This window comes from Dipodomys ordii, unplaced genomic scaffold, assembly GCF_000151885.1.
Source record: "Dipodomys ordii isolate 6190 unplaced genomic scaffold, Dord_2.0 Scaffold5, whole genome shotgun sequence".
Taxonomy (NCBI): Eukaryota; Metazoa; Chordata; class Mammalia; order Rodentia; family Heteromyidae; genus Dipodomys; species Dipodomys ordii.
The window spans coordinates 19538281-19565232 of record NW_012267221.1 but is presented as its reverse complement, the minus strand read 5'-3'; the positions used below and the strand labels follow the sequence as shown (position 1 = coordinate 19565232).

At 38.9% G+C, this 26952-nt stretch overlaps 1 protein-coding gene across 2 annotated transcripts in view; it reads right to left on the bottom strand.

Moving 5' to 3' along the window:
- Cers6 (ceramide synthase 6) overlaps window positions 1-26952 on the bottom strand; it is a 278071-nt gene that overhangs the window by 41273 nt on the left and 209846 nt on the right. Inside the window, exons 5-7 of one of the 2 annotated variants that reach the window (XM_013028016.1) lie at window positions 23452-23502; window positions 19350-19442; window positions 1669-1797 (exon numbers count right to left, since the gene is read on the bottom strand). In XM_013028016.1, the coding sequence (XP_012883470.1) occupies window positions 1669-1797; window positions 19350-19442; window positions 23452-23502 (273 nt within the window). The remainder of the gene's footprint in view (window positions 1-1668; window positions 1798-19349; window positions 19443-23451; window positions 23503-26952) is intronic. The other variant, XM_013028023.1, reaches the window with a different exon arrangement.

Genomic DNA, 26952 nt, shown 5'->3' with positions numbered 1-26952 from the left:
ATTGCTGCATAAATTTTGACTTCTAGGTAGATGTAAGATTTAACCAAATTGTAATTGATTTTCAAGAAACCTCCCTTCTACTATATATATTTCTTCTCTAAAAATATGTTGATCAGGGCTGGGAAGGTGGCTCAGTGGTAAAGTGCTTGCCTCACATGCATGAGGCCCTGGGTTCGATTTCTCAGCACCACAAAAGCAGAAAAAGCCGGAAGTGGCGCTGTGGCTCAAGTGGTAGGGCACTAGCCTTGAGCTGAAGAGCTGAGGGAAAGTGCTCAGGCCCAGAGTTCAGGCCCTGCGACTGACAAAATAAAAATAAAATAAATGTTGAACAGTTGCTGAAACAAGGACACGGGAAGGCCCATAGCAGCAATGATACCCACAAGACACTATGTTAGAAATGAACTTTACAACCTCAGGGCCCGGGAGGAGTGAGGGAGGGGGGGGGAGGGAAGGGATAGTGGGAGAACAACAAGGGAAGGGGTAACAATGCTGACAAGAAATGTACTCATTGCCTTACTCATGTAACTGTACCTCTGTACAACATTTTTAAAAATAAAGTTTAAAAAAAGAATAAAAATCTTAAAGCAAAAAAATATGTAACAATCAAGCTTAAAAAAAACCCATAGCCTCAAAGTACTATTGGACTTATCTAGTCCATTAGTACGATTTTTCTGTTCTCTTTAGAGACCAGAGGTTTCTAATAAGATTCTGTGTATCTACTTTAAGCCTTAACTAATTGCTTTTATGAATAGATTCAACTTTATAGACTTTCTGCTTATACTACAGTAGCAGGCCATTATTTGAGGATATTTCTATACTTACAATAACAATAAATGTTTTAAAGATTGTAAAGCAGTAGGCAGATAGGAATAAAAACTTAGATTCTGAGACCCATTTCTATTAGAAATTTTGACTGGCTATACAAATTTCTTAGTATAAAGTGAAAAAACTTTTGAGTGTGACACTTTTTGAGTGTAGTAAATTCTTTAAAGTTTCTCTATATAATTTGCAATTCTACCTTTTTCATTGTAAAAACACAAGGAATAGGGCTGGGAAGGTGGCTCAGTGGGTAGAGCGCTTGCCTTGCATGCACGAGGCCCTGGGTTCGATTCCTCACCACCACATAAGCAAAAAGAAAAAAGCTGGAAGTGGCGCTATGGCTCCAGTGGTAGACCACTAGCCTTGAGGTGAAGAGCTAAGGGACAGCACCCACGCCCAGAGTTCAGGCCCCACGACTGGACCCAAAAAAAAAACATAAGGAATATATATCTACACATATATTTATGCAATAAAAGCTATAAACTACTTAATTTTATTGAAATGTATAATTATAACAACAAAAGTGGGTTATATATAATTTTCAGATAAATCAGCCTTTTTTACAATTCAAGAAACCATATTAAAATAACTTCTCATTGTAAAAAACATTAAGTGTACAATAGTAAAGGTTCTCATTCTTCTATTAATAAAGCATCCTAGCATGGTTAACTTTTCTTGTGTAAAAGTTTATATATTAATTGAAGGTCCTATTTTTTATTAATTTAACCAAAAAATAAATATTCCTCAGTTTCAAAGCACCATCTTGCATAATAACATTGAAGAATACATGATTGTAAGCATTTCAAGAGTCCTTGATTTCTTACTCTTAAAGATGAAGGAAATATTTACCTCTAGAAGAGCATCAGCTGAGTCATGAAGACAGAGGACCAGGGTTCCTACTCGGGCCATATTGTTGACATATGAAAAGGTAATCAAGAAAATAGTTACAAGGTGGTGCAGGAACATAATGCCAAAGTCCTTGAGGGAGGAAAAAACACAACCAAGTTAGGGCTTAGCAACATACAGCATTGCCATCCATCCAGTCAACCTTCAAACCAATACCCGCTGAGAACCTCCATAGGTCTAGCATGTAGGATACTAAATTGAGCAAGACCTAATTCCCGATTTTGGGGAGTCTACCGAAGAGTGGAAGAGGCCAGTGTCCAAGGAGAAAGCAAATAATACACACACAAAAGCTACACTAAGAATGATATTTTGTACTAAGCAAACAATTTTTGAAGCTATAGGAGATAAATTGTCACAGACTTTCATGCAAAATAGAATACTATTTGGATGCTAACTTTGCTGTGGCTTCGATAACTGTCCCTTAAAGGTTGAAGTTTAAAGCCTTAGATCCTGACCCCGAGTGCTTTTCAAAGGTGGTAGAACACTTTAAGAGATGGGGCCTAGTGAGAGGAAGTTAGGCTAGGGGATCTGTTACTGAAGTAGATATTGGGACCTCTCCATATCTTCCTTTCTTCTCCTTCTTCTCCTTCTCCTTCTTCTCCTTCTCCTTCTCCTTCTCCTTCTCCTTCTCCTTCTCCTTCTCCTTCTCCTTCTTCTCCTTCTCCTTCTCCTTCTCCTTCTCCTTCTCCTTCTCCTTCTCCTTCTCCTTCTCCTTCTCCTCCTTCTCCTTCTCCTTCTCCTTCTCTTCTCCTTCTCCTTCTCCTTCTCCTTCTCCTTCTCCTTCTTCTTCTTCTTCTTCTCCTTCTCCTTCTTCTTCTTCTTCTTCTTCTCCTTCTTCTCCTTCTCCTCCTCCTCCTCTTCCTCCTCCTCTTCTTCTCCTCCTTCTCCTTCTCCTCCTTCTCCTTCTGCTTCTCCTTCTTCCTCTTCCTGTCCTCCTCCTCCTGCTTCTGCTTCTGCTTCTTCTGCTTCTTGTTTGTCAGTCATGGGGCTTGACCTCTGGGCCTGGGCGCTGTCCTTCACCTCTTCAACTTAAGGTTAGTTCTCTATCACACTTTGAGCAACAGGGCCACTTCTGGTTTTCTGATGCTTTATTGGAGATGAGTCTCATGGACTTTCCTGCCTGGGCTGGCTTTGAACCATGATCCTCAGATCTCAGCCTCCTAAGTGGCTAGGATTACAGGTGTGAGCCACGGGAACCCGGCCATATCTTTATTTCTTTTGGTTCCAATCTGTCTTGAGGCAAGCAACTTCCTCTACCATGTGCTCCAAATCCAATGCGTTGGCTTGATACAGGTCCAAAAGCCATGGACTGAAACCATATGATCAAATGTGTAAGTTGATGTATCACAGGTATTTTTGTCACAGTAACAGAAAGCTAACATAAACTGTAAGAATACTTTTTGGAGCTGGGGTATGGCTGAGTGATAGAGTGCTTGCTTAGCATTTGTAAGGATTTGCATTTGATTCAAAGCCCCATACATACAAAGAAGAAAAGTCTTTGAGGCAACAATGCAAATCCAGTTCTTGGCCAGCCTGTGACTATAGCTTCTAAAGGTATTTGTTGTTCTTTTTGACCAACATGTGGCTTCTCTTAAGAGAAGGCCAGCAATGGTGGGAGGAAAAGAACATCATATGATTTTCAGGCATGGTTGTGTGCTGGCTGTGGAAAGCCTGAGAAGCCGAATCATAAGGTTTAAAGTAGTGCTACGGTGTGAAAGAGGCCCTTTCCTCCTACATGTATGTGTTAAAATCTGATTAACCATGGTTACAGTGTTAAAGGGTGGGGCTTTAGGGGTGTGATTAGGTCATGAGGCCTGACCCCTCTTGAATGGGATTAGTTGCTCTATTAAAGAGGCTCCAGCATGCTCCCATACCCTCCTGTCCTATGGGGGCACAGCTAGAAGATGCCATTTGTAAAGAGGAAATGGGCCTTCATCAGACTTTAAAACTGGAAGACATAAACTGCTGCTGCTCCTCACATGGTTCTTACTCTGACATTTTGTTTTTGAAGCCTAAATATTGACAGACATAGTGGTTTGTTTGTTTGTTTCCTCATCTCATGGATTTCTTGAGCTGGGCCTCTCCTCATTATCTATACTTTCTCCATGGTAATTTTAAACAATATCTGGCAGGAGTAATAGTAAATCAACCATTTTTATTTTGGGCAGCTTCAAGAAAGTTACTGCTTGGCCCAAGTGAAAAGATGATCTTTCTTTAATATTACTTATTTCTTTACCATCTTGACATGGTTTGATGTTAGAAACAGCGTCTTGGCCTGATTTTTTCTATTTCTATTTTCTATTTCTTCCACAGTAAACTGAATTTCAATGGAACTTAAGGGCAAAGGTTGATGCTCTTCCTAAAACCTTTTGAGAAAGAGGAATACTTCCCTCTAGATCATTCATCAAGAGAGATAAATGATCAAAAAGAAAATGTATCCTGAGAACCTGACCTATGAGCAAATCATGATTAGGAAAAACAAGGCTACATGTAGGCTTAACCTGGTAGAACTCATTAAATTTCTATCCTTGGGAGTTAAGATCCATGTGGCCACTTATTTACTAAAAAATATTTATTGAGCATTTACTGCATCCTAAGCTTTGGAGATAAATAAGTAAACAAAATGGACACAGACTTCTGTCCTTTGTGGAGGTCATATGTTCTAGTTGTTATCTTATTGAACTTAATAAATAAATCCTCTTTTATGCGATGGGGGACAGGTAATCATGTTAAGGGGATGGCAGGGAGTTCTGGCTGCTAGAAGAAATAGACAGTGGTGGTAAGTAATAGGGTCAGGGCAGACCTCTTAGAAGGAGACTAGCCACAGAGATGGATAGGTGTCATAATATTCCCTGGAGAGAAAGCAAAGCTGACTCCCTTCTGCCTTCCCTCCCTCCCTCCATTCTCCTATTCTGATGTTCAAAAAACAGCAGGGAGTTTAGGAAAGAGGAGTAGAGTGAGAGAGGAGAGAATGTTAGAGGATAACCTTACGGAAATTTTTCCCACTAGTTTCTTTCTACCTGTTAAAATTATTTTTAAAAGGATGTTTTAACTCTGGTAATAGAAGGTAATAACTCTACTATTTAATCTCTACTATACAGATACTCCTCTAGGAAAGATTTGTACTCAAGATGAATTAGAATTAAAAGGTGAAGAGTCAAATTATTTCTGGAATTTTTTTTTTTTTGGTCTGGTCGTGGGGCCTGAACTCTGGGCCTGGGCACTGTCCCTCAGCTCTTCAGCTCAAGGCTAGCACTCTACCACTTGAGCCACAGCGCCACTTTTTCTGCTTATGTGATGCTGAGGAATTGAACCCAGGGCCTCAAGCATGCAAGTCAAGCACTCTACCACTGAGCCACCTCCCCAGCCCCTATTTCTGGAATCTTAAAAATGGTTTCATTTACTACATTAGAGTATCTACGACACACTCACATTGAGACAGAATAGAGAGATGAGGATAGGGAAATTCTTTTAAAACTAAACATCAAAAAGGTGATCCTTTGAGTGGATCTCAAGACTGGTGATTTTTGTGTAGAAAATGGGAAGGCGAGGGACCTTCATGCATGGTAAGGTGACCGCCATCAGCCCTATACGGTAGGAGGACCTTCCTCTGGTTCTATTCTCCAGTTTTCCCCAAGAACAAGTTTGGGCAACAATGCTCAGGTTGACAGATGCTCAGCCAAGCTACTTTGATTCCATGAATTACATTGGCACCAACAACTAAGTCAAGTTCAGTGGTAAGCTCTTTATAGATTTAAGTTACTCTCTAATACACAGGGAACCTGGAGGCCCCATATGTCTCTTCTTTGTCTAAGCTGCCATGTTTTCTCCTGCTGTAGCCAGTGTGCTCCCATGACTTCTGTTCTTGTCTGATTTGCCAGGTGGAGGGGCCATTTTCTTGTTGGCCCCCACTTACCTATCCTGACCCTGTAGCTGCCTCCAACTCAGGGAGGTATAGATTTCAAATTTCTCTTTCCTAGCCTAATTCAATTAAGTACTTTTGGTTAGTTTGTCTGGGTTCAGACAATTTCCATTTTTTAAAAAAGACAAAGGACAGGAAAGCCAGCATCTTACAGATATGCCTAGACTTAGGAAGACTATGTGCATCTTACATAGTTGATGGACAAGCCTGGCAGATTTATTGCATGAAACCAACTTGCAATCCAGGCTCCAACTCATTAATTTCATAATTTTGACTGAAGGCATCAATATCCTCATCTGTACAATTAAGAGGTTGGATTAGGTTATTTTAGAGCAGTCATTTCTATAATTCTAGGCTTGGTAACGACAATGATTAAGCTCTATTTGAAGCCATTAATCTAATTTCATGCCTGTATTAATTAGAAAGGGAGAGTAATGCACTCACACAGGAATGTGCACACACCTTCTAGAAGCTCAGAAGCCTTTGCTGTTACTACTGTTGGAAGTTTAAAAACAGATTCAGGAGGGGAGGGGGAGGGAGGGATGGGAAGGGGAAACAAAGGAGGAGGCTACAATGCTTGATAATAAATGTACTCATTATCTTGCCCATGTAATTGTAATCCCTCTGTACAGTATATTCACAATAAAAAACTCAGATTCAACACTTTTAATTGTCTAAATCATTTTGTCTACACTTTGGTGAATATGCTTGGGGTTCATTTTCTCTCCTGGAAAGTGCTTCTCATGTATAGATAACTATATTTACTGAGGTAAATAGTATGCTAGTTTCCTACATGAGGTCAGATCATTTTTTAAGTGAAATGCAGTAGTTTCTCTTCTTTTCCATTCTCCAAACTAGTCATGTTGCACTGACAGTGAATACCACTATTGGAAATATTACTGACAGTGAATACCACTATTGGAAATATTACCTGCCTTGCACAAATCAATTCTAACTGACCACAGCCAGACTGAGCATTGTGTTCTCTCTCTGACACACACACACACACACACACACACACACACACACACACACATCTGTTGACCCTTCTTCTACCCCTTTTTCCACCAAAGGATATCAATTTTCAGCTGTGGTCCCTGCTGGGCCACAGAAATGATGGTTATTGACTATCCTCTGAGGCTAATGAGTAATTACTCACAGGTGGCACCTACGTGTGTTAGCTGGTTCTAAAATTCTGAGAGTCTTTGTAGTATCTAGGAGTGCCTTCAGTTTTTAAAAGTAGCTAGTCCAAATGCCCCAAGCAGATAATAAGAATGGCACTGATAACATTTTCCACTGGAACATGAAATTTATTCTCTCCAGGCCAATGTTTAGGAGACTCTATCACCTAGATACAATGTTCTATAGACAGAAGCTACTTCAAGACAATGGCTCAGTTAAAGTGCAGCTAACCTATTAACTCTTATTCTACTATGTTTCTGAAACATAACTAGATTAAAATATACAGTGCTTTACTTCAATAGTCCAGTGTGTTTGTATTTGCCTCTGTGTTATGTGCACATTTTCAAGACTAGATAGCCATGTTTCTGACCAGGAAAATCCTCCCCACATCTCCGATTCTTCAGGTCTGAATGATTGGTATTCTTTATTTCATTTTTTAAAATGAATTAATACAAATTGATTAAAACATTTATGGAGGATTAGGATTGCTTTATAATTAAGTTTCCTAATTCATATCTAACATAACTGTCAATAACATTGCCCTTGAATGTATGAAGGCTCCTTTTAAAAAAAAAAACAACTAGCCTTGTTTTTCAGATTTCTGCATATAAATTCTCTGGTTCTAGGAAACATTTGCTTTATTATTGTGGAGTTCAGGGTTATATCCAGAGCAAGAGACTGATTTTCTCTTATCCATATCTTCATAAGTACGAACAAAGCAGGAAGAATGGATTTTTGTCTTTTATATTTCTGCGGCAAAAGCATCAGACACAATTAAATGCCTTCCATGAAAGCCATGCAGTCACAATTTTCTACACTTCTTAGAATAGGCATTGAAAGGATTCAAATAACAGTTCTTACACAAATTGTCCATTTAGATTTTATCAATGTAGGGTGGGAAAAACCCTCCGTTCTCCTATTTGTAACTGCCAAAAGTAATCAAGCCACAGAGTTTCTAAACACTACAGATCATATTTAAGGAATCTAGAACAGTTCTATTCTGTTTGATTTCCATGTCAGCCACTAATGGGTTCAGGTAAAATTATAGCTACCCAAATTCTGTCCCCAACTATTAATTTATAACTAGCATTTTAAACTCAGTTCTCTGAGGGGACTTTTTTTTACATTAAAGATATTAACATGAAACCAAACAGATGTACTACTCATGAAGATGTAAGTTAAAGGTGCCATGGGAGACAACTTCATTCATGAAGACTACACTGTAAAGAGTCTTTGAAATGAGGCTCTGTCTTCTGGAGGTAGTTTCCAAATTCATCTGGAAACACATGCCTTTATGAAACAAAATCCACTCTTTTTTTTCCTTAAAAAGACATATTTATACCACAAACAAGAATGTCCTTTAAATTTTCATTGCTGGATAAAGTATTATTTTGCACACTCTCTTCTGGGAATTATCTTTGCAGCTGAGTAAAGAGCACTAGGGAGCTCCTCATAAAAGGAACCAGAGCTATGAGATTTTAATTGAAGGCTGATTTAGATGTTCACTGATGGTGAAGACTATGAAACCTTACTAAAGTAAGAGGCAAAGGAGAGCTGTAAATGGCATGTGTGGATTTTCCTGAATTTATAGGTAATTAATAAACTTACAGCCTAACTCATGTGACTAGAAATTAGGAACTTAAGGACAGATCACTCAAAAAGGTCTTTAAGCTCTCTAGGAAACAAAAGGTCAGCATCATATTTTAATGCTGGCTTTCTCCTTTCCCTTTCTCTGTCTCACAGTCTTTCTCTCTGTATCTGCCTTCCCCTCTTCTCCCTTCTTGCACCATTTCTACTCTTTAAGACTCATAAGTTATTTTGTTTCAGAATTGAAATAGGCTAAGGTCAGATCTGTGTTGGTAAATAAAGTTTTATCAGAACACTCTTAAGCCTGTTCGTTCAGCTTTTGTCTATGGCAGCTTTCTTGCTACAGATTCAGCATTGAGTAATGGCGACACAGCCTGTAAGCCCCACAAGTTTAAAATATTACCTGTCCTTTGCAGAAAAATGTTATAACTCCTGTTTCAGAGTCAATCACAGAATGGGAATTGTAATCATGTAATCTGAGAGTCAGTGATTGCATAGCTACGGTAAACTTCAGCATATGTTCTTCTGACAAAGGATGTGTAGGAGATATCTCACAGATATTCTGAAGTATGCCATTAAATATTAACTTTGAAATCCAAATAAACTATAAATAAAGAGTTCTAACAGAAACCTCCATCAGAAGTCTCAAGATCCGTTATAACTACAAGACAACCTGAAAGGCCCCCACCTTTTTCTACTCCAGCTCCAAAAGGAAAAAGATCTGCTTTGTTTCAGCATGACTTCTCTCTGCTACTAGAGGCACCATTACTTTATGGCTTCTGGAAACACAGAAATGAAATGGGGATCTGCAGTGTAAGCAGAGTTTACCCAATTTTTCTCCTGTGCAACATTTATGGTCCTGCCACAAGATCAGGAACTCATAATATTGTCTACAGTGAATTATTTAGTTAATATTTAATCTCTAATTGATTTTATTACTGTGGGAAAGGAGACAATAGCATTTTATTTGTGCAATAGAAAACAATATGATAGTGTTCACAATCACTTTGCTTGGGCCTGGCCAGAATATGGTGCTTGATTTGTGATACCCTTGAGTCACCCTTCATGGTTTCCTTCCTCTACCCAGCAAAAGTGCATTCTGCAGAGTGACTCTACATGAGTTTTGATAATACATAGCTGCTGCTTCTGAATTTTAGATCCTCAGAAGTTTTATATCACTACCTGGCTTATCCAGTCACAAGTGCCTGGATCTGTAAGTCTTTGTATGGTTTAAATTACCCTTGGCCCAGCTGCAATAGTCTGCATAGCTTGTAGTGTGTTTGTGTGTATGTACGAGTGTGTGTGTGTGTGTGTGTGTGTGTGTGTTGGGGTGGTAATTTCTGAGATGTATAGAATGTTTAAAGTGCTACATGGGTTAACAGATGAAAGTCCCATTTTCTGGCAATACTATATGACATCAAGACCACCTATTTAGAATTTCACTCATCCATTAGAATGCATGATATTATATCATTTGCAAAGAAAGCAATGGACCTGGAAAAATTATGTTAAGTAAAGTAAATCAGGCCCAGAGAGACAAAAAATGCCTTATTTCTCTCATATGTAGAAGCTCAACCTAGTTTGTGAATGTACAAATAAACATATATGGGTTGTATGTAAATGTACAGAAATGTATTAACTGAAGTATATTTGCAGGAGAAAATTCAAACAGTATAATTCCTTAGATAAACTAACTCACTGTCCAACAAAATGAGTATCAGAAAGCTAGCACTTGGAGAGTGTATGTCAGGGGAGGTCAAGGGGAAGGGAGTAGATAAATGAAGAGGGGCAGAGTCATTCAATATATCTTACAAAATGAAGAAAATTGAGGGGAGGGGTTGGGCTGGGAGGGATGGTGGAGAACGATGAAAGAGGTTACATTAATCAAGATGCATTGCCCCCATAACATGATTAATTGAATGGTAACTCCTTTGTACAACTACTTAAAACAATACAAATGTAAGTATAACTTTTTTTTTAGTTTTAAAAGAATGCCTATTTGAGTTGAAAGCATACAGAGTGACCATAAGGGGGCAGGCTGACTCAATTAAAACCTGCACTACCGCAGGACTCCAAAGCCCTTGCTGAAGGTGCTCACAATGGGCAATCAGAACTCAATTTTTGTGCTTTAGATAGAAGATCAAGAAAATCTTAACTAGGTCAGCCAGGTTGGGAGGGTGATATGAGCTGTCAGGAAGACTTCAGGAGAGATCATTATCTCCATCAGCTTTATTGTCCCTCCTCAAACACCAGAAGGCTAGATGTAGATTTCACTAGAAGTTACCTCTTATCTTCCTGCAGACCTCTAGTCATGCAGGTTTTACTGGCTTAAATGCTCTCAATCATTCTTGACTGCCTGGCAAACTCCTCCCCATTGCCCTTTCTAATTTGCCTACTGATTTTCATGTGCCAAAGACTCCATCTGTCACTGAGATAGAAAGCAAGTACAACTTTCAATTCCATTTTGTATGGAGACTGAGGCTACAGAGGTGTTGTATAAATACCCTGGCCACAGGCTATAGTAAGATCTGTGCGCAGGCTGTGGTTGTAAGCTCAGGTTCTCAACCACCTTAGTTGGACTCTTAGAAACAAGGACATGAGGGAAGACACTATGAGGAGGACTCAGAGAGAACATTTGGAAAGCATACAGAAACCAACCATGGCTTTGAGCTAGGAGGGTTCCCTGGTCATAGGAGGCTGAAGGAAAGAAGAAGAATGGACTTGTTGGAATTAATGAAGAGAAAAACTCCAGGAATTTCTGCTTTCAGGGAGATAGTTTCAGGGATAGGCCAAGCTTTCTCAGAAGAAGCTGAACTTTCCAATTTAAGATAGAATATCCCAAAGACCAGAGGCACCTCAGAGAACAGTGGGTATCCCTAAATTGAAGGACCAGAGAGCCCTGGACCTATATCACTGACTAAGTGCTCTGCCATGTTGCATTGCTTCAAAGCTACATGACATCCTCCTGTACTACAAACGTCAGCAAGCAGCTTAGGCATGTGACAGCTGTAGGACGGCCCTGGGAGTGATCATATGACTGAGATCGTCAGATGCTTCGGAGAGTTGTGTTTTTGAAAAGGCACCTGATGGTGGATTGCTAGAGTAAGCCAGTCCTTAGGGCAGCCTTAGATTTAACCCCACAAATTGCAGACAATTCCTTTCTCCACTCCCCACCCACAGCACTGGAGTGAGATGCATTCTATCACAGATGGTGGCTTATTAACATGCTCTGGCAGCTGTGAAAGAGAAGGTGAATGATGCCTGTGTTGACAAGCACTAGCCATGAGGTTACAGAGGAAGTTCTGTATCCTTCTCTGCCTCTCTCCTAGTGGACAGATGTCACCTTGGTGTGGATTAGCTTTCCAAGTTGAGGTCTGAGGCAGTGCCTCAGAGTTGTGTTTGTAGCGAAGAGTGCTAATCTAACTTGCAGTTCTCGCACATTTGGGTCTGGGGATCCCTTTATTCTTCAAAACCTTTGAAGGTGCCAAAAAGTGCTTATGTGGATTTTTTACTATCAGTATTTACTACATTCAGTGGTTATACTGAGAATGAAAATATTACTTTAAAGAACAAATTTCACTATATCAACAATTTTGGGGGGGAGTCAGTCCTGGGGCTTGAACTCAGGACCTGGGTGATATCCCTGAGCTCTTCAGCTCAATGCAAGCACTCTACCATTTGAGCCACAACACCACTTCTGGTTTTCTGGTGGTTAATTGGACATAAGAGTTTCATGGACTTTTCTTGGCCGGGCTGGCTTTGAGCCATGATCCTCAGATATCAGCCTCCTGGGTAGCTAGGATTACAGGCGTGAACCACCAGTGCCTGGCTCAACAAATATTTTTATGAAGAGTAACTATGTTTTCCAAAATGACAGTGGAAATGGCACTGTTTGATGTTATTGTGAATGTCTTTGATGTCTGGCTTAATACAAAAGAATTGAATACTTGGAAGTGGTACATGCGGTGGCTCAAGCGGTAGAGCACTCGCCTTGAGCTGAAGAGCACAAGGACAGAGTTCAAGCCCCATGACAAAAAAAAAAAAGAAAAAAAAGAATTGAATACTAAAGGCTAGGCATATTTTCTTGTACCTGTAATCACAGGTGCAATCCTATTTGTAATCCATGTGGGTGGAAGAAATCAGGAGGATCATGGTTTGAGACCAGTATGAGCAAAATGTAGTGAAAATCCATTTTGACAAATGTATTGGGTACAGTAAAGGTCATACTTGTAATGCCAGCTATGTGCGAGATCTAAGTAGAAGGATCACTGTCCATGGGCAAAAAGCTAGATCCAATCTGAAAACGAATAAAACAGGAAGAGCTAAAGTGCTTGGCTAAAGCAAGCACAGGGCCCTAATTTCAAAACCTATGAATGTGAAAAAATAAAGTTGGATTGTTACCACTAGTTATACATTTAATCTGTTGTCAGGTGTTTTGACAACAAAGCACTTGACAAGAATGCACCATCACACAAATACATAGTTGGAAAAGCATATTAATAGCTAAATAATTGCTTTCTGAGTAGTTATGTTACTTCTTTTCGGTACACAAAATGTGATAAGTTAGATATTCTCAAAGTTGAGTGCACTGTGGGATCTAGAATCACATCATATCACTTCCTATTCTGTTACAGCAGTCCACGGTGTGGCTTGCTCCTGGAACGCATCTTTCACCCATGATTTTATAACATAATGTTCCGGTCATTTGGAAAATACTGGTTCACAGGGTTAACCTACCAAAGTCACAAGGCGGGATCGCATAGTTTTCCAGCCCTTCCTCCAAGTCAAAGTAGGGGTCCATAGAGAAAAAGCAACTTGTAATTAGTATATGTCTAGGATAGTCCTAGCAGAGGATCACAATAGCTCATTGGCTAGGTACATATGACCATATAAAATGATGCTAATTGAAATGAACACCAAGATATAGAACGAGGATTTTTTGTTTTCTAATTTTGTTTTTGTTTTAATGTGCTGTGTGAAGTTATTTCTCTTTTCTTTCACCTTTTTTTCTCCTTTTGGTTTATCTCCTATTGTCACTGTTTGTTGATTTTGGTACCCTGTGTCTTGTGTATGTTTATGTGATTTGGGGAACAGAAGGGGAATCACAAAATAGCGAGACAAAGGACAAAGGTGAACCAATACAACAGGGATACTCACAAGACACCATGTTGGAAATGAACTTTACAATTTGGGGAGGGAGGATTCGGGGGAAAAGGGAAGGAAAGTTAGGAGAAAAACAAGGCAGGTGGTAACAATGTTCAACAAGAAATGTACTCATTATCTTACTTATGTAACTGTCACCCCTCTGTACATCACCTTTACAATAACATGAAATAACATTTTTTAAAAAGTAACTATTTGCATTCACTGGACAAAGAACTACAAATGTGTGATTTTTCTTGAGCCACTAATATGTCCTGTGGTATAGTGTTTCTTTGTGCCTACTCCCCTATTTCTTTACATACAGAACATTTGCCATGTGAACTCAGGAGGCTGGGAAGGGATGGGAAGGGGAAACAAAGGAGGAGGCTACAATGCTTGATAAGAAATGTACTCATTATCTTGCCCATGTAATTGTAACCCCTCTGTACAGTATTTTCACAATAAAAAAAGACTAGAGTCTAACTTTTTACCATGCAGGGTTAGCTTCACACATAATATTCTTCCCTATGACTGCCATATAAATGGGACTACAGATATGAACCATTTACAACAGGTATATTTGTCGAGATGAGGGTCTCACTATTTGTTAGCCTTCAATCTTGGTCCTCCTGAGCTCTGCCTCCCAGGTAGCTGGAATGATTATGAAGAGGAGCTAACTTAATTAGTTCAGTCCTTGAGTTTCCTTAGTAAGGACACTAAATGATCTGAGGATAGTGGGTCAAAGCCAGCCCAGGCAAGAAAGTTCACGAAACTCTTATATCTAATTAACCTCCAAAAAGCCAGATGTAGAGTTGTTGTTCAAGCTGCACAATCCTATCCTTGAGTGAAAAAGCTAAGGGACAGCACCTAGGCCCTGAATTCAAGCTCCAGAATGGGGCATGCACGCACGCACACATGCACACGCACACACACCCCCCACCACCACCACCACACCACACAACACTCAAGTGTGTTAGTTTTTACTTTTATTCAACCAAATTTTGGTCATTGGGTGCCAGGTACTGCATAGGCTGTGCAGGTTCCTTCCCTTCACTCTGTGCCATTCCTGTGACCTCTTAAGAAGATTAAAGCGCCAAAGATAAAGCCCTAAAGGCAGGATGTGCACCAGGACTGGGCTCCAAAAGATGCTAACTACTCAAAGTAGTAGATGCTGGCTATTCTCTACAAAAAGTTACCAGAGAGTAAGCATAAGAGTAATCCTGTCCACAGGATTCTTGCTATACAGAACCATCTTGCTTCCTTCCCCCTCTGAGGTAAAAGAAACCATACATGATGGAACATTTTTTTCCCTCTCAGGTTAAAACCAAGAGAGGAACAAATTGATTCCATCAGCAGGCCCTGGGCCTCTGCCAAGGATGCTTCCCTGGATATAAGCTGGGCCCAACCCTGGGCTGAGGGCCCAGGCCTTAGAGCCAGATAGCAGCGTGGTTAAAGGGACACAAGGTTTGGACGTAAGCAAGCTGTTCTGAGCTCAACACAGCAGTATTTATGAGCTTCCCTTGGAAAATGAAAATGCACAGGAGAAATGTTCATCACCAACATGTGCCAAAGAACAGAGTTGTAAAAGACAGAAAGCCTTGGGGGGAAAAAAGCTGTTGCCAAAAGTGTTGAGTACTAAGAATATGCCTGGTTTAAGATGATATCTTAATTATTTTTTAATTAAAAAAAGAGGAAGATGAGATGAAAGAGGAAGGCAAAGAATAACTAGGAGAAATTCTAAAAAACATTTTACATATTTTGTAAAATTTATTGTAAGTCCAATATATCCATATTGGCCAGTCCTTCTGTTCTAGTAAGATTAATAATATTTCTCTTCACTAATCAAATAAGGACCAACTCTGGAAACAATTAAGAGGCAATGTGCTCTGTCAACACACAGAGAAGATAACATCTCTCTCATGGCAAACTATAGCTTCTTGGTGAAAACAGAAATTCTTCAACAGTGAAAAAGTAAAAGGGTTTGTGAATATGAAGGTAAGTGAAAAAGACTCGTGAAACCATCCATAAAATTGATGTTTAAACCTCACTTGAGAGTTTGATATATGAGCTTGGATTAGTGCTTATAAATCTTGGCCCCTGTTTGAAAATGGTTATTCCAGGTTACAGTCATTGAATCTGGGAGCCAAAGAAGCATTTAATGACCCTTCTTTCCACGGGCTCATCAACAGCCTGTCTGCAAAGGTTGCTTTCCATATTGCATGGCTGATGGTGATTTTCAAACATCTTGATCATTTCATGATTGAGAAGAAAGGTTGTTTTTAGACGCTTTAGTTCATAGCTCCAGAATAGAAGGTAGCGGGTATATCTGGTAACTGGAATGTTCCATAAATTGTGGCTGATGGTGAGAAGAGCAGGTCCTCCAGGAGGGAGTGTAATGAGGACAGGACCATCAAGGGCCCTCTGGGAGGAGGGGAGAGCAGGAGCTAGAGTATTCTAATGAGGTGGCTCGAGGGAAAGGCTTTCCTTATTGCAAGCTGGGATAACTAATAAGCAAGTCTGGTAGTGGCCACATAATCTGTTCAAGAAAGCACAATAAGCTGGCTGTGCTAGCAAAATACAAAAAGTACTTTCCCAAAAGAGAAGTGTTGGACATCTAAAAGGAGTCATCAGAGTTGACTTGAAAAAAGTCAAATTAACTTCCAAACATTGACAATACATATAGACAGTCCTAAGATATATAGGGTATAGTCCTCCAAGTCTCAAGCTAAGTTGATCTTTTGTAAGTTTTCCTTGCTGATTGCAAATATGCTAAAATCACACAAAACAATATATTTCAACCTTTGAATGCAATTCATCTAGGAAAATACTGAGATCACTGTCATAGGCTTTATAGCAATGAAGAGCTCCACTGGCTCACTGAAAGGTGGGTTACAAGTACAAGGAGAAAGCTCAAGCGAGTGGAGGGGCTTTGGTGCCTTTTTGAACAGCAATATCTTGCGAGGGCTAAACTTCTGGAAATAAAGGCTAAGTTTCCGGAAACAAAGGATGAGAATTTCCTACCTTGATTAATCTCTTTGTCTCTGGATGGTACTCCTAATTCTTAATCAACAAAAGATGAACCAATGAAACGAGAAAGAACTGTCATGTCAACAGTGCGGTAGAGGCAGAGGTAGGCAGGAAATGTGTGTATCACACCTGTGTATGAGTCACGGCGACCTTTGTCTGGCAAACACAAGCTCTAATTCATTCCCACATTCCTGGCCTTGAGAACCCACACAGACTTCCTGGTATCCATTTTCTCAGGTTGAAGAAAGAGAACGAATGTTCTACTCTTCTTGTTTTGTTCTATAAGTTTTATATATAAATGGATAAACGGACTCCTTCAGGATAAATGGAATCCTCCAAAAGAGTATAAAACATAAAAATGGGCCTATTATGGAACATGGCACATACAAAATCAGCTTGTAAGATCTGTTGCTCATACTACAGCGGAGATCCATTTGGGATGTCTTTGCTGAAGAGTCTCTAAATGCTTCTAGAAGCTGCCCCAGTGTGTTTGGTGTAATCTGTAAGGGAACTGATGAACTGTGGGTTACTGCAGAGTCATCCACTCTGCCTTTGCTAGACCTGACCGAGACTCTCCATTTTGTTTTGAAGACTGAGAGCATATACTATGGCCTGGCAGGCATAAATGTCAGGAGAGACTGGTTTTGCCAGTCCATGCAGGTCACTACTACTAGAAAGAGGAAGAGCATTCTTAGGAAGGGGGACTCAGGTTGTAGGCTTCTAAATTCCTATGTGCTTTTCAGCTGCCACTTGGATACAAATTTAGCAGATTAGTGAGTTAACCAAGAATGATATATTAAAGTACTGTGCTCTACCATCATGTACAGTCCTGTCTACAAAGGAATTGAGACTATGTATTCATTCACACCTAAGCACACCAATCACTACCACAGCTGGGTGTGTTGATAGTCACGAGGGGGGCAAAGAGGAACATATCCTGCTGCTATAGACTAAATGTTTGTATTCCTGTTGGACTCCTCAACCCCGAAGTAATACTTTTTGCCTGCCTGAATAGAATTTGTGTTCTTATAAAGGAGGCCTCCAGAGAGACACGTGTCCCTTCCACCATGAGAAGACTGAGTAAGGAGGTGCCATCTTAGAGACATTGAATCTTACCACCATGATTAAGAACATCAGAAATGGATTTCTGTTGTTTGTAACTGACTCAGTCTATAATAATTTCTTATCATAGCCTGAGTAAACTAAGACATTTCTCCATTTCCTCCACAACTAGAGAAAGGAGAGGGGCAGGTTGCCATACTGTAAAGACACAATATGGTAAGTGAGCTAAACACAGCGAGGCTTATAGTAACATCCTTTGAGGGGATAAAATACGGTTTCAAAGAAGAGGTTACTTTAAGGCTAGGTCTGGTTTGTTGACAAGGGAGAAATAAGAACATAGTCTAGTTACAGGCAAGTTTTTGCATAGAATGAAGATGCACAAGAAAAATGAATATTTTGGGACAAAAGTGAGAAGATACTTCTAGTTAGCACTTGTGAGTGTCGGACGAGGGTAACAGACCTGGGGAAGAGATGCTATCGACAGTACTGAATATTACTTGAGGTAGTTTGGGATTTTTCTTGAAGACTTTAGAAACATTCTTTAGCAGGCAGATAAGAATGATGATCAGTACACAGACCATTAGGAAGCTATTATAATAAGGCTGGGTGAATGCAGAGAAGACTCAGACTATAGGTGCCGATGACATTAAGGAAGGGGGAAACACCCCAGCTTCCTGACTGTTGTTAGAAGGATTATTGGAGAAAGAACAAAATGGGCTGATCATCTATTCAGTTGGGAACATTTTGCATGTAAGATTCAGTTTCCCTGGTTATAAAATAAATGTAAGCAAATTTCTAATTAGAATTGGAGTTGTTACGAAGTTTAAATAATATAACAACCAAAGAAAGAATACAATACTATTCCTTATGACTAGAAATGTGGAAGTGTGAACCCTCCAAAAAATCTGAGTCAGAAGAGAAACATTTGAGATTTATTGGCACATGAATTATACATGTTTGGAAGTGTGGTAAGGTATAAGTAAGTTTCATCATCCAGGGCTTTATCATCCTGTAACTTGTGTCAGGAGTCCTGGTACACCAAAATATGTAGCACCTCAGGCATTAAGATGGAGGCCAGTGAAGCAACTTTGAAGGTTTAATCCCAGTGCGGGAATATTGAGAAAATGGTGTTGAATAAAAAGCAAGCAGTGAATAACCCCAGGGTAATTCTTCCCAGAGACTGGTAGAATGGAAACAGAAAGAACGGCCTAACACTCAGGGCATCATGAGTACTTTCAGTAAAAGCCATTGTAGTCCAGGACAGGGAGTGGTGAAACCAGACAACAATTCCTTTAGGAAGACTGCATTTCTGAAATACATTTTAACACTTGATAATACTTTCATCGAGGAATTCATTCTGCAGGTCTGCAACACGGAGCATTTACTCACAGGAGTCACAAAACCACCTTTCTTATTTAATTTGGAGAACATAGGGACTTGAAAGGCAGACTGAGAAAATTACTGCTGTCTGGATTTATTAGGTCTCTTGTTTTTGCATAGAGAACAGAACATTGAGTTTGAGGGAAAGAGTGAAGGGAAACAGGAGTAAAATATAAAGTCTCACAAACATAGTAAGTATTCTCTAACAAAGCAGAAAGTAGTGCTTAATCAGGCACTGCCTGCAGAGAAGTGAGTGTCTTAGAGACTATACTCACCTGCTGCTAAAGATAGGTTTGCAAGCCTTTATGACAGCCACTCTTACCTTCCTTTTGATATCCGTGAATTGGGAAAACATTAAAGACCAATAAAATGACAGCTCCAAGATGTAATAGTAGTGAAGGTCAGTTGTCAGTGGCTGAGGATGAAAGGAAAGAAGGAAAAATGGATAGTTAATAGGGAACCCAACTTGTATCCCAAACAGGTCAAGCTCAGGGCTAAAAGGTAACATGGTCTCATGCTACACAATGAAGTACCTGCCCTATTCTCTTTGTGGATAGGGGAGCTCTCAAGGTCACCTCTAATCCATAGCTCAATGACTTTTTTTTCTTTTCATCTTAAACCCAAAATGCATTAACCAGGGTGAATAGTTCTGGGTTCCAATTCCTTATTCATTTTCACAATAGTATTTGTTTCTTTCACATGAGTTACTGCAGAACTCCTTAGGCAACTTGAAAAATATATCTAATGTATATATAGTATGAATAATACTGGAATATCTATCAGAGTTGGATGTACTGGGATAAGGAAGGTAAGTGACAGAAACTGAAGTCCCAGATGGGCCACTGAGGCATAGTTTCAAGTTCTTCAGTAATCAGAAAGCATTGTTTGTTATTAGGACATGTACAAGGATTTAAAACTATTTATAAAAAGATCAGAGGGACAGAAAGGCTTCCAAGAGATACCAGACTGGGCACCCAGGAAGGATATGTGAGATGAAGAACCAGCTCCATAGCTTGGGTATAAAACTGGGCTTTAGTTTACTTACCTGTAAAAATGGACTGGGGTAGGGGAGATCATGCTTTAATGGCCTCAGAGACTTAGGGGTGGGAGAGCTTACAGAGTTAGTGAAGTCAGAAATATTTATTTTGCACATACATCTACTACAGACAAGTTTTCCAGAAACATTTTTGATGAGCTGTGATTAGAATAGAATGTTTTAGTTTACCATGAAAAACCTTTACAACTGATGGCAACCATGAACATACCTCTCCTCACAAGTTAATACTAGATATAGTAAATGTGACTGGTGTCATATGCATTCTATCCCAGTAACAGCATGAGTGCCCATCCTAAGAAGCTAAGCATTTGCTTAGTTACTTAAACACAGGTATCAAGGAAAGAAATTGTCCAGCTCAGAGTTTTTAACAACAAAATACATTACAGGATTTTTTTTGTAGTACTGGGTATTGAACTCAGTTCTTACTAGACAGGTGCTCTCCCACTGAAGCCACACCCACACCCCCTTTTATGAATTGATATTTTCAAGTTAAAGGCTCCTTTTTCTAAAATTCCCCTTGTCTGACCTCCTCCTTCGGCTTCCCCAGTGTTTCTAGGGATGGTAAGTTTATACCAATAAAAAGCAGGTCTAAACTCTAAGTGACAATGAGCATGACTATGGCTGAATTCATGTCCTCTGTATGGGTTTATTTGTTGAGGCCTAGTATCCCATTTGATGGAGGTTGGAGGTGGGGTCTTTGGAAGATTTTGAGATTAACAAGGGAACACAATCTTTTTTTGGCAGTTTGACATGACTTGAAAAAGCATCTTTTCTTTTTTGTAAGTTAAGCATAGTGTCACCATGGAGAGAATATGTTTCTCACCAACTTCCCATTTAAAGCTTGAAGGTGTTCACAGTGATATTTTGGCAGATGTGAACAGAATAGTCTTCAAAATAGGATCCTGGTTTCAGCATCCTTTCAGCCAAGGTCAAATTTCAATTTTAGTGAGATTTTCTTTCTCTCAGCATCATCAACTAGGAAAAAGCCCTAGAAGGTTCTTAAGTACAAGTTAGATCACATTGAGAAACTGTAGAGTTCACAAGAGAGCACTGTACTCTAATTTCCATATTCATGGACTACTCAGCAGCTCATGAAGCTCACTCACATGCTAACTTCTTTATTCTCATGAAACCTCTAAGAAATTAGTACTCTCATTCCAGGTCTAAATTATAGAGTTGACAGGAAATTGCTGTCAGTTAATTCAGGTTAGGAGGCCAAGTCCGTGTCTCGGCGTAAGTGAGGTCTCATGACCTGAGCATCAGGGTTCTCATGTCTAACATCTGCTCCTTGTAACAAGCTATATGAGGCCAGGTCAATTGAGTGCAGCCTTATATTATTTTCATCTTAAAACATACATATGGAAAAATATAACAAATGCAAGGAGGAGGAGTATGCCAAAACAACCTTCAAGTGCACTACTATTTTTTAATCTGAAAAATCTCAATTACTTGTGTAATATATATATATATGCTAAAAGCATAATAAATATGTTTTATGAGCATGTTCAATCTTTCAAAGTACTCTGGAAATTTGAACTTGACTTTGAACTGCAATCTACTAAACATAATTATATACAAAGCACTATAATTATAAAGGTAACAACTACATGTTTAGTGTTTAATCCTTCCATACACATGCAAAGAGAACTCTGTTAAGATTTTTGAATATATGTATTTGCCAAGGATGACCATTGTTCCCAAGTGATCAAGAGAACATGGATTTATTCTCGATGTTGGGAGGCTTATGCTGAATTATTCAAGGTTAGGCCATGTTGCCTCATCAGTGGAAGTTAATTCTTGGTCAGAATTCTTCTCCACATCTTTCCTTCCACAGTTATTTTTTATTTTTAAGAACAGTGATATCTGCTAGGCCCTCAACCTTTTGTGTTGAGTCGATAGTGCTGTTTTTGAATTTCTGCTGCTACATTTTTTGTCATAGTCATAGCAACTTGTCTTCTCAAACAAGTAATTGCTCAGTTCCAGCCAAGATTGTGAAATTATTTTTGACTGCATGGTAGTTAAGGAGAGTAGCTATCCCATTGCAAGTGGTTTGTTTCAGTGTCTTCCATGTTGTAGAACTTACTTCATAGCTAGCTATGAGGTCTTACAGCAGCTGCTAGGCTAACATTCCAATTAAGGTTGTAGCAGTCTTTAAAATCCTTTTATAAATAGAAATGTGTGTGTGTGTGTGTGTGTGTGTGTGTGTGTATTATCTACTCAGTATACTATTATAGAGTACAAGGAAAGCCTTAAATGACAACATTCCAAGTACTTAAGACACCAAAAGAGAAGTTGGGCCTGAGAATTATAACTGAATTCTGAGAATTACAATGATGGTACATGAGCATTTCTGCCCTGCCTCAGGTGATAACAGGTAGTTTGTGTACTAAACTTTCTCTAACCAGATCCTGTGACTTATTTGCATTTTTCCAATCTAAACAAACTGCTTGAAGGGGATGGAAATGTCAACTTGAGTTCCAGGGCCTATAGCCAAGAATTTTCCCAAGGAGAATCTAATGCCAGTCCTTACCCAGGTTGTCACTCTGTGACAGAGATGTGCTGCTGCCCATTAACCATCTGCACACCTAAAGGACAACCCCAAACTCAAACAAACTGCTTGCTCTAATGTATGTCTCATTATTTTGCCAACATAAAAATAGTTGCATTTTCTCATAATACATCTCCCAGTTAATCTAGGAATTTCCTAGCTAGGAATTCTTAGACAGACTCTATCACTGACATTCAAATGCAAACTTATCTGGCAACTACAACAACACTTATTAATATGATTGAATTCATGGATTGATGCAAAGGTATGTCAGTAGGCAGGCATGGAAAATGATTTAAGGATCATTTCTGGGACATGTCTTAATCTCACTTTAGTAATATAGAATTTTAATTAGAAACCATCTATATGTAATCATATAGATTCATTTTTTTCTGCACGGAAGAAAATGGTGCTTGATTTACATATTTAAAGGCTGCCGGGAGTTACGAAGTGAGATGAACTCTGAATGGCTGCTCCTGCTTGTTGTTCCCACTTGCAGCTGGAGCTTGTGCTGTCATCACATTGTCACTCTGCTCTGTAATAAGAAGCAGAGCAACCCAGGCAAAGAAGAATCACACTTCCCTTGATCTGATTAAATCCTAATCTACAGAAAGTGGACCTTCTAAGTTTACACCATTGGAGAAAGCAATTGGGCTTTGATTTTGAATACAAAGGAACATACAAACTATTTTGCTTAGTAAATCATGTCCAGAATCAATCAGTGGGGTGGGGCTAAAATGTAAGTGACAGTTGTCAGAAACCATGAACTTGACCTAAGGAAGATCACTATGTATGACCCAGATGGGCAGGTCTACTTACCTGGTAGGGGTAGTTGTACCAGCAGTGCCTTGTATTCCACAACCAGGGAGTCTGGAAAAACAATAGCAAATATGTTTTACATGTTTTAGAATAGCATTAAGAAGATAAGAGATGTTTCCAATGATTCCAATACTTCCAATGATTTCAATAGTTTACCTGTGTGAGAATATAGGACTAAAAACAGCTAGGAATAGGATGTTAAAGCATAGTGGCTCTCTGAGTAATGTTCTAAACTCAGTTGGCAGTATCTCAGACCACTTTTGCATCAAGTTTCAACCTGGGATGTCTGCTGGTCACAGATATAGTCCTGCTATTGAGGATGCATCCATACTTAACAACAGAGCCGCTAGGGTCTTACCAAGATTAGATACAAATCATCCTACTCACTAAGCAAAAAATGTCCTACCTCTAATTCAACATTTACAAACCCACATTGTTAAACCAAGTGCTGGTGGCTTACACCTGTAATCCTACCTACTCTGGAGACTGGGATCTGAGGAGCATAGTTTGAAGGCAGGTGGAATAAGTCAATATTGTTCATGCCTTGCCAGGATTAAGTGACATATAGATATATATCTTACGTACCAATAGGACAGCTCAGACTAACCCTCACAGCACACTCCATTTCCCCACCTGTGGTCAGGTCTGTATGACAAAGCATTCCTAATATGATGACATCAACCTGCCTTACAGAGCTGTATAACTAAAAATAGAATCTCAGAATACACACAGATTCTCAGCATTTATAATAATCAAGGATGTATTCAGATGGATTTAAACAGTTGAACTCTCCAATAATACCAACACAAACTTTCTCATATTTTTGTATTTATCAGACTCTTTCATCTGCCACCTGTAATCACCAACATTTTCGAGTATACATTTCTATATACATGATATACAAGTGTATATCCCCTCGCCATCATCAGATCTATATAATGGGTATATTATGTTCAGGAGGCTAGTATTTGTGGTCTGACATACCTTTAAAGGATATCTGAAGTTGTGCTTTATTCAAGCACTATTCAATTTCTTTCATTTGCTCTGCCCTTGATTTTGCCATTTACTATTTGTCCAGCTCTACATGTATCATTAAATTTCACTGCACTTGAATTCCTGAGTGTGAGCTATATATTTATTTTCTGCATTTCTCTCATCTGTAATACTGGTGTTTATTATTAATCTCTGGGGGTGAATGTTAGGGTCAAATGATATAAATGTTTATGTTATTCTATTTTTATAGCGATATAGTCAATTTTTGCTCACTGAAGAAGATACAAAATATATAGAAAAGAACAAAAATGGGCTGGGAATGTGTCTTAGTGGTAGAGTGCTTGCCTAGCATGCACGAAGCCCTGGGTTTGATTCCTTAGTACCACATACACAGAAAAAGCCAGAAGTGGATCTGTGGCTCAAGTGGTAGAGCGCTAGCCTTGAGCAAAAACAGCCCAGGGACAGCACCCAGGCCCTGAGTTCAAGCCCTAGGACTGGCAAAAAAACCCAAATATTATTTTAATTATCATTTTTGTCTTTCTGTATATGTTAGATATAAATATAGGTCAACATTTATTTTTAAATACACGTTTATGTTTTTAAAGTATGAACATAGCACGCCCAAATCTATTTACAGTACAGTACATATGCTGGTTATTGCCATTTTCTTTGATCAAATTGTTTATCCACAATTAACTGGAAGTCCCTGAGGGGAAATGATGAGATGTTTATTACAAACCTAGAAGTAGTTTTCTGAATACATCAGTCCGGAGATCACAGGGAGCCATCACACCTGTCTGTAAAGGTGCAAACAAGATCTCTTTCTATGTGACCATCCCTTGTGATTTCAGGCAGGAGAGTAAAGGTACGATGTCCAGGACCCAGAAAGATCTACAGCGTAGAGCTCTCCTTCCTCTACGAGCATCTTGGCTAGAACATCTTGGCTACTGCTCTGCTTCTAAAACCCTAGGTGTATCAGATGTGCATCATTACTGTGAACCTGCTACCTGACTGGCCATACAGTGGACAAGGTCTGTTTTTCATGAGCTCCAGCCACCTCATGTAAAGCAAAGGCTGGGGGGGCTGAGTTGGACAGAGCCATTAGGACCCAAACTCAGCTCTTTTTTGCCAAATATTTTAATAATAAATGCTTTCACACACGTATTCATATATACTTCTCTCTCACAATGCCAGATGGTATGTCAGTTTCCATACACACTGTTCATCTTTCCAATATTGCATATTATCACTTGACAACACTGGAGGATAAAATCATATATATATTTCTAGTTCTTCGATAAGAAAACAAAAATCTGGGAGAAAGTGATTTTCCTCATTTGTTGTACAGACTCTACAACCTTATTCTGAACATTCACATGGTAAAAGTAAAGTCTACATAAATATTTTTTAATCAAAAAAAATCTGAAGTACTTTAGGGTCCAGCAATTCAGACAAGAGGTATTTAACCTATAGCTTAACAGTGATATAGAATTTGACATTTATACTACATCATATACATCTGTTTTAATTTGGATTGATTCCTTAATGTTGTTACCATTCCATTTATCAATTTCTCCATTGATGAAAAATTCCATTTTCTAGTTATCTGTTTCAGAATAATGTTCATATTTATTTGATGTAAAAAATCTATATATTACACCATAAAAATTAAACAATAATATCATTAGGACTACAAGATGATGAAGTACTTAGGTTCTACAAACAAATAATGAAGATTAAAATACACTGAAAAGTCTCAGTTTAGAAGGGTGGTTCTATGAACTTTCTTTTTGTTTTTGTATATGATATTTTTCATTTCATGATATATGATCATCTTTCTTTTTATGCATTTTTATTGTTATTATAAAGGTGATATAGAGGTATTACAGTTATATAAGTCAGATAAAGGGGACATTTCTTTTTGTACAATGTCATCCCTTCCCTTGCTCTTTCCCAGTTTTTCCTTCCATCCATGAGCTGTGTAGTTCATTTTCAACATAGTGAGGATCACTTTTGTATTTGTTCAGTCTTTGTCCCACCATTTCTGTGCCCTGCTTACCCTCCAAAAGACAGATAAATGAATAAATGAGACAAAAGGAATATAAAAGGAAAACAGCAACAAAGAAAGAACCTTGTTTCCATTTGCTGGTGTTCATTTCAATAAATACTATTTTATATGATCAGATGTTGTGCCTTTGTGTTCCTCTCCTAAGAATATCTTCCTTTGGTCTCACGGTGTATGAATGCCTAGAGACATGCATAATTAACAAGTGCCAGTTTTTATTTTTTACCATCCAGTATATTTACTTGTAGATTTATAGACACATTCTAGTTAACCAAATGAAGGAAACCATGCAACTTGTGTATTTGGGTCTGGCTTACTTCATTTAATATGTATAACTTTTCCAAGTCTATCCATTTCTTTATAAATTGCACAATATCATTCTTTTTGATGGAGGAGTAGAATTCCATTGTGTATATATACTACATTTTCTTGATCCATATGTC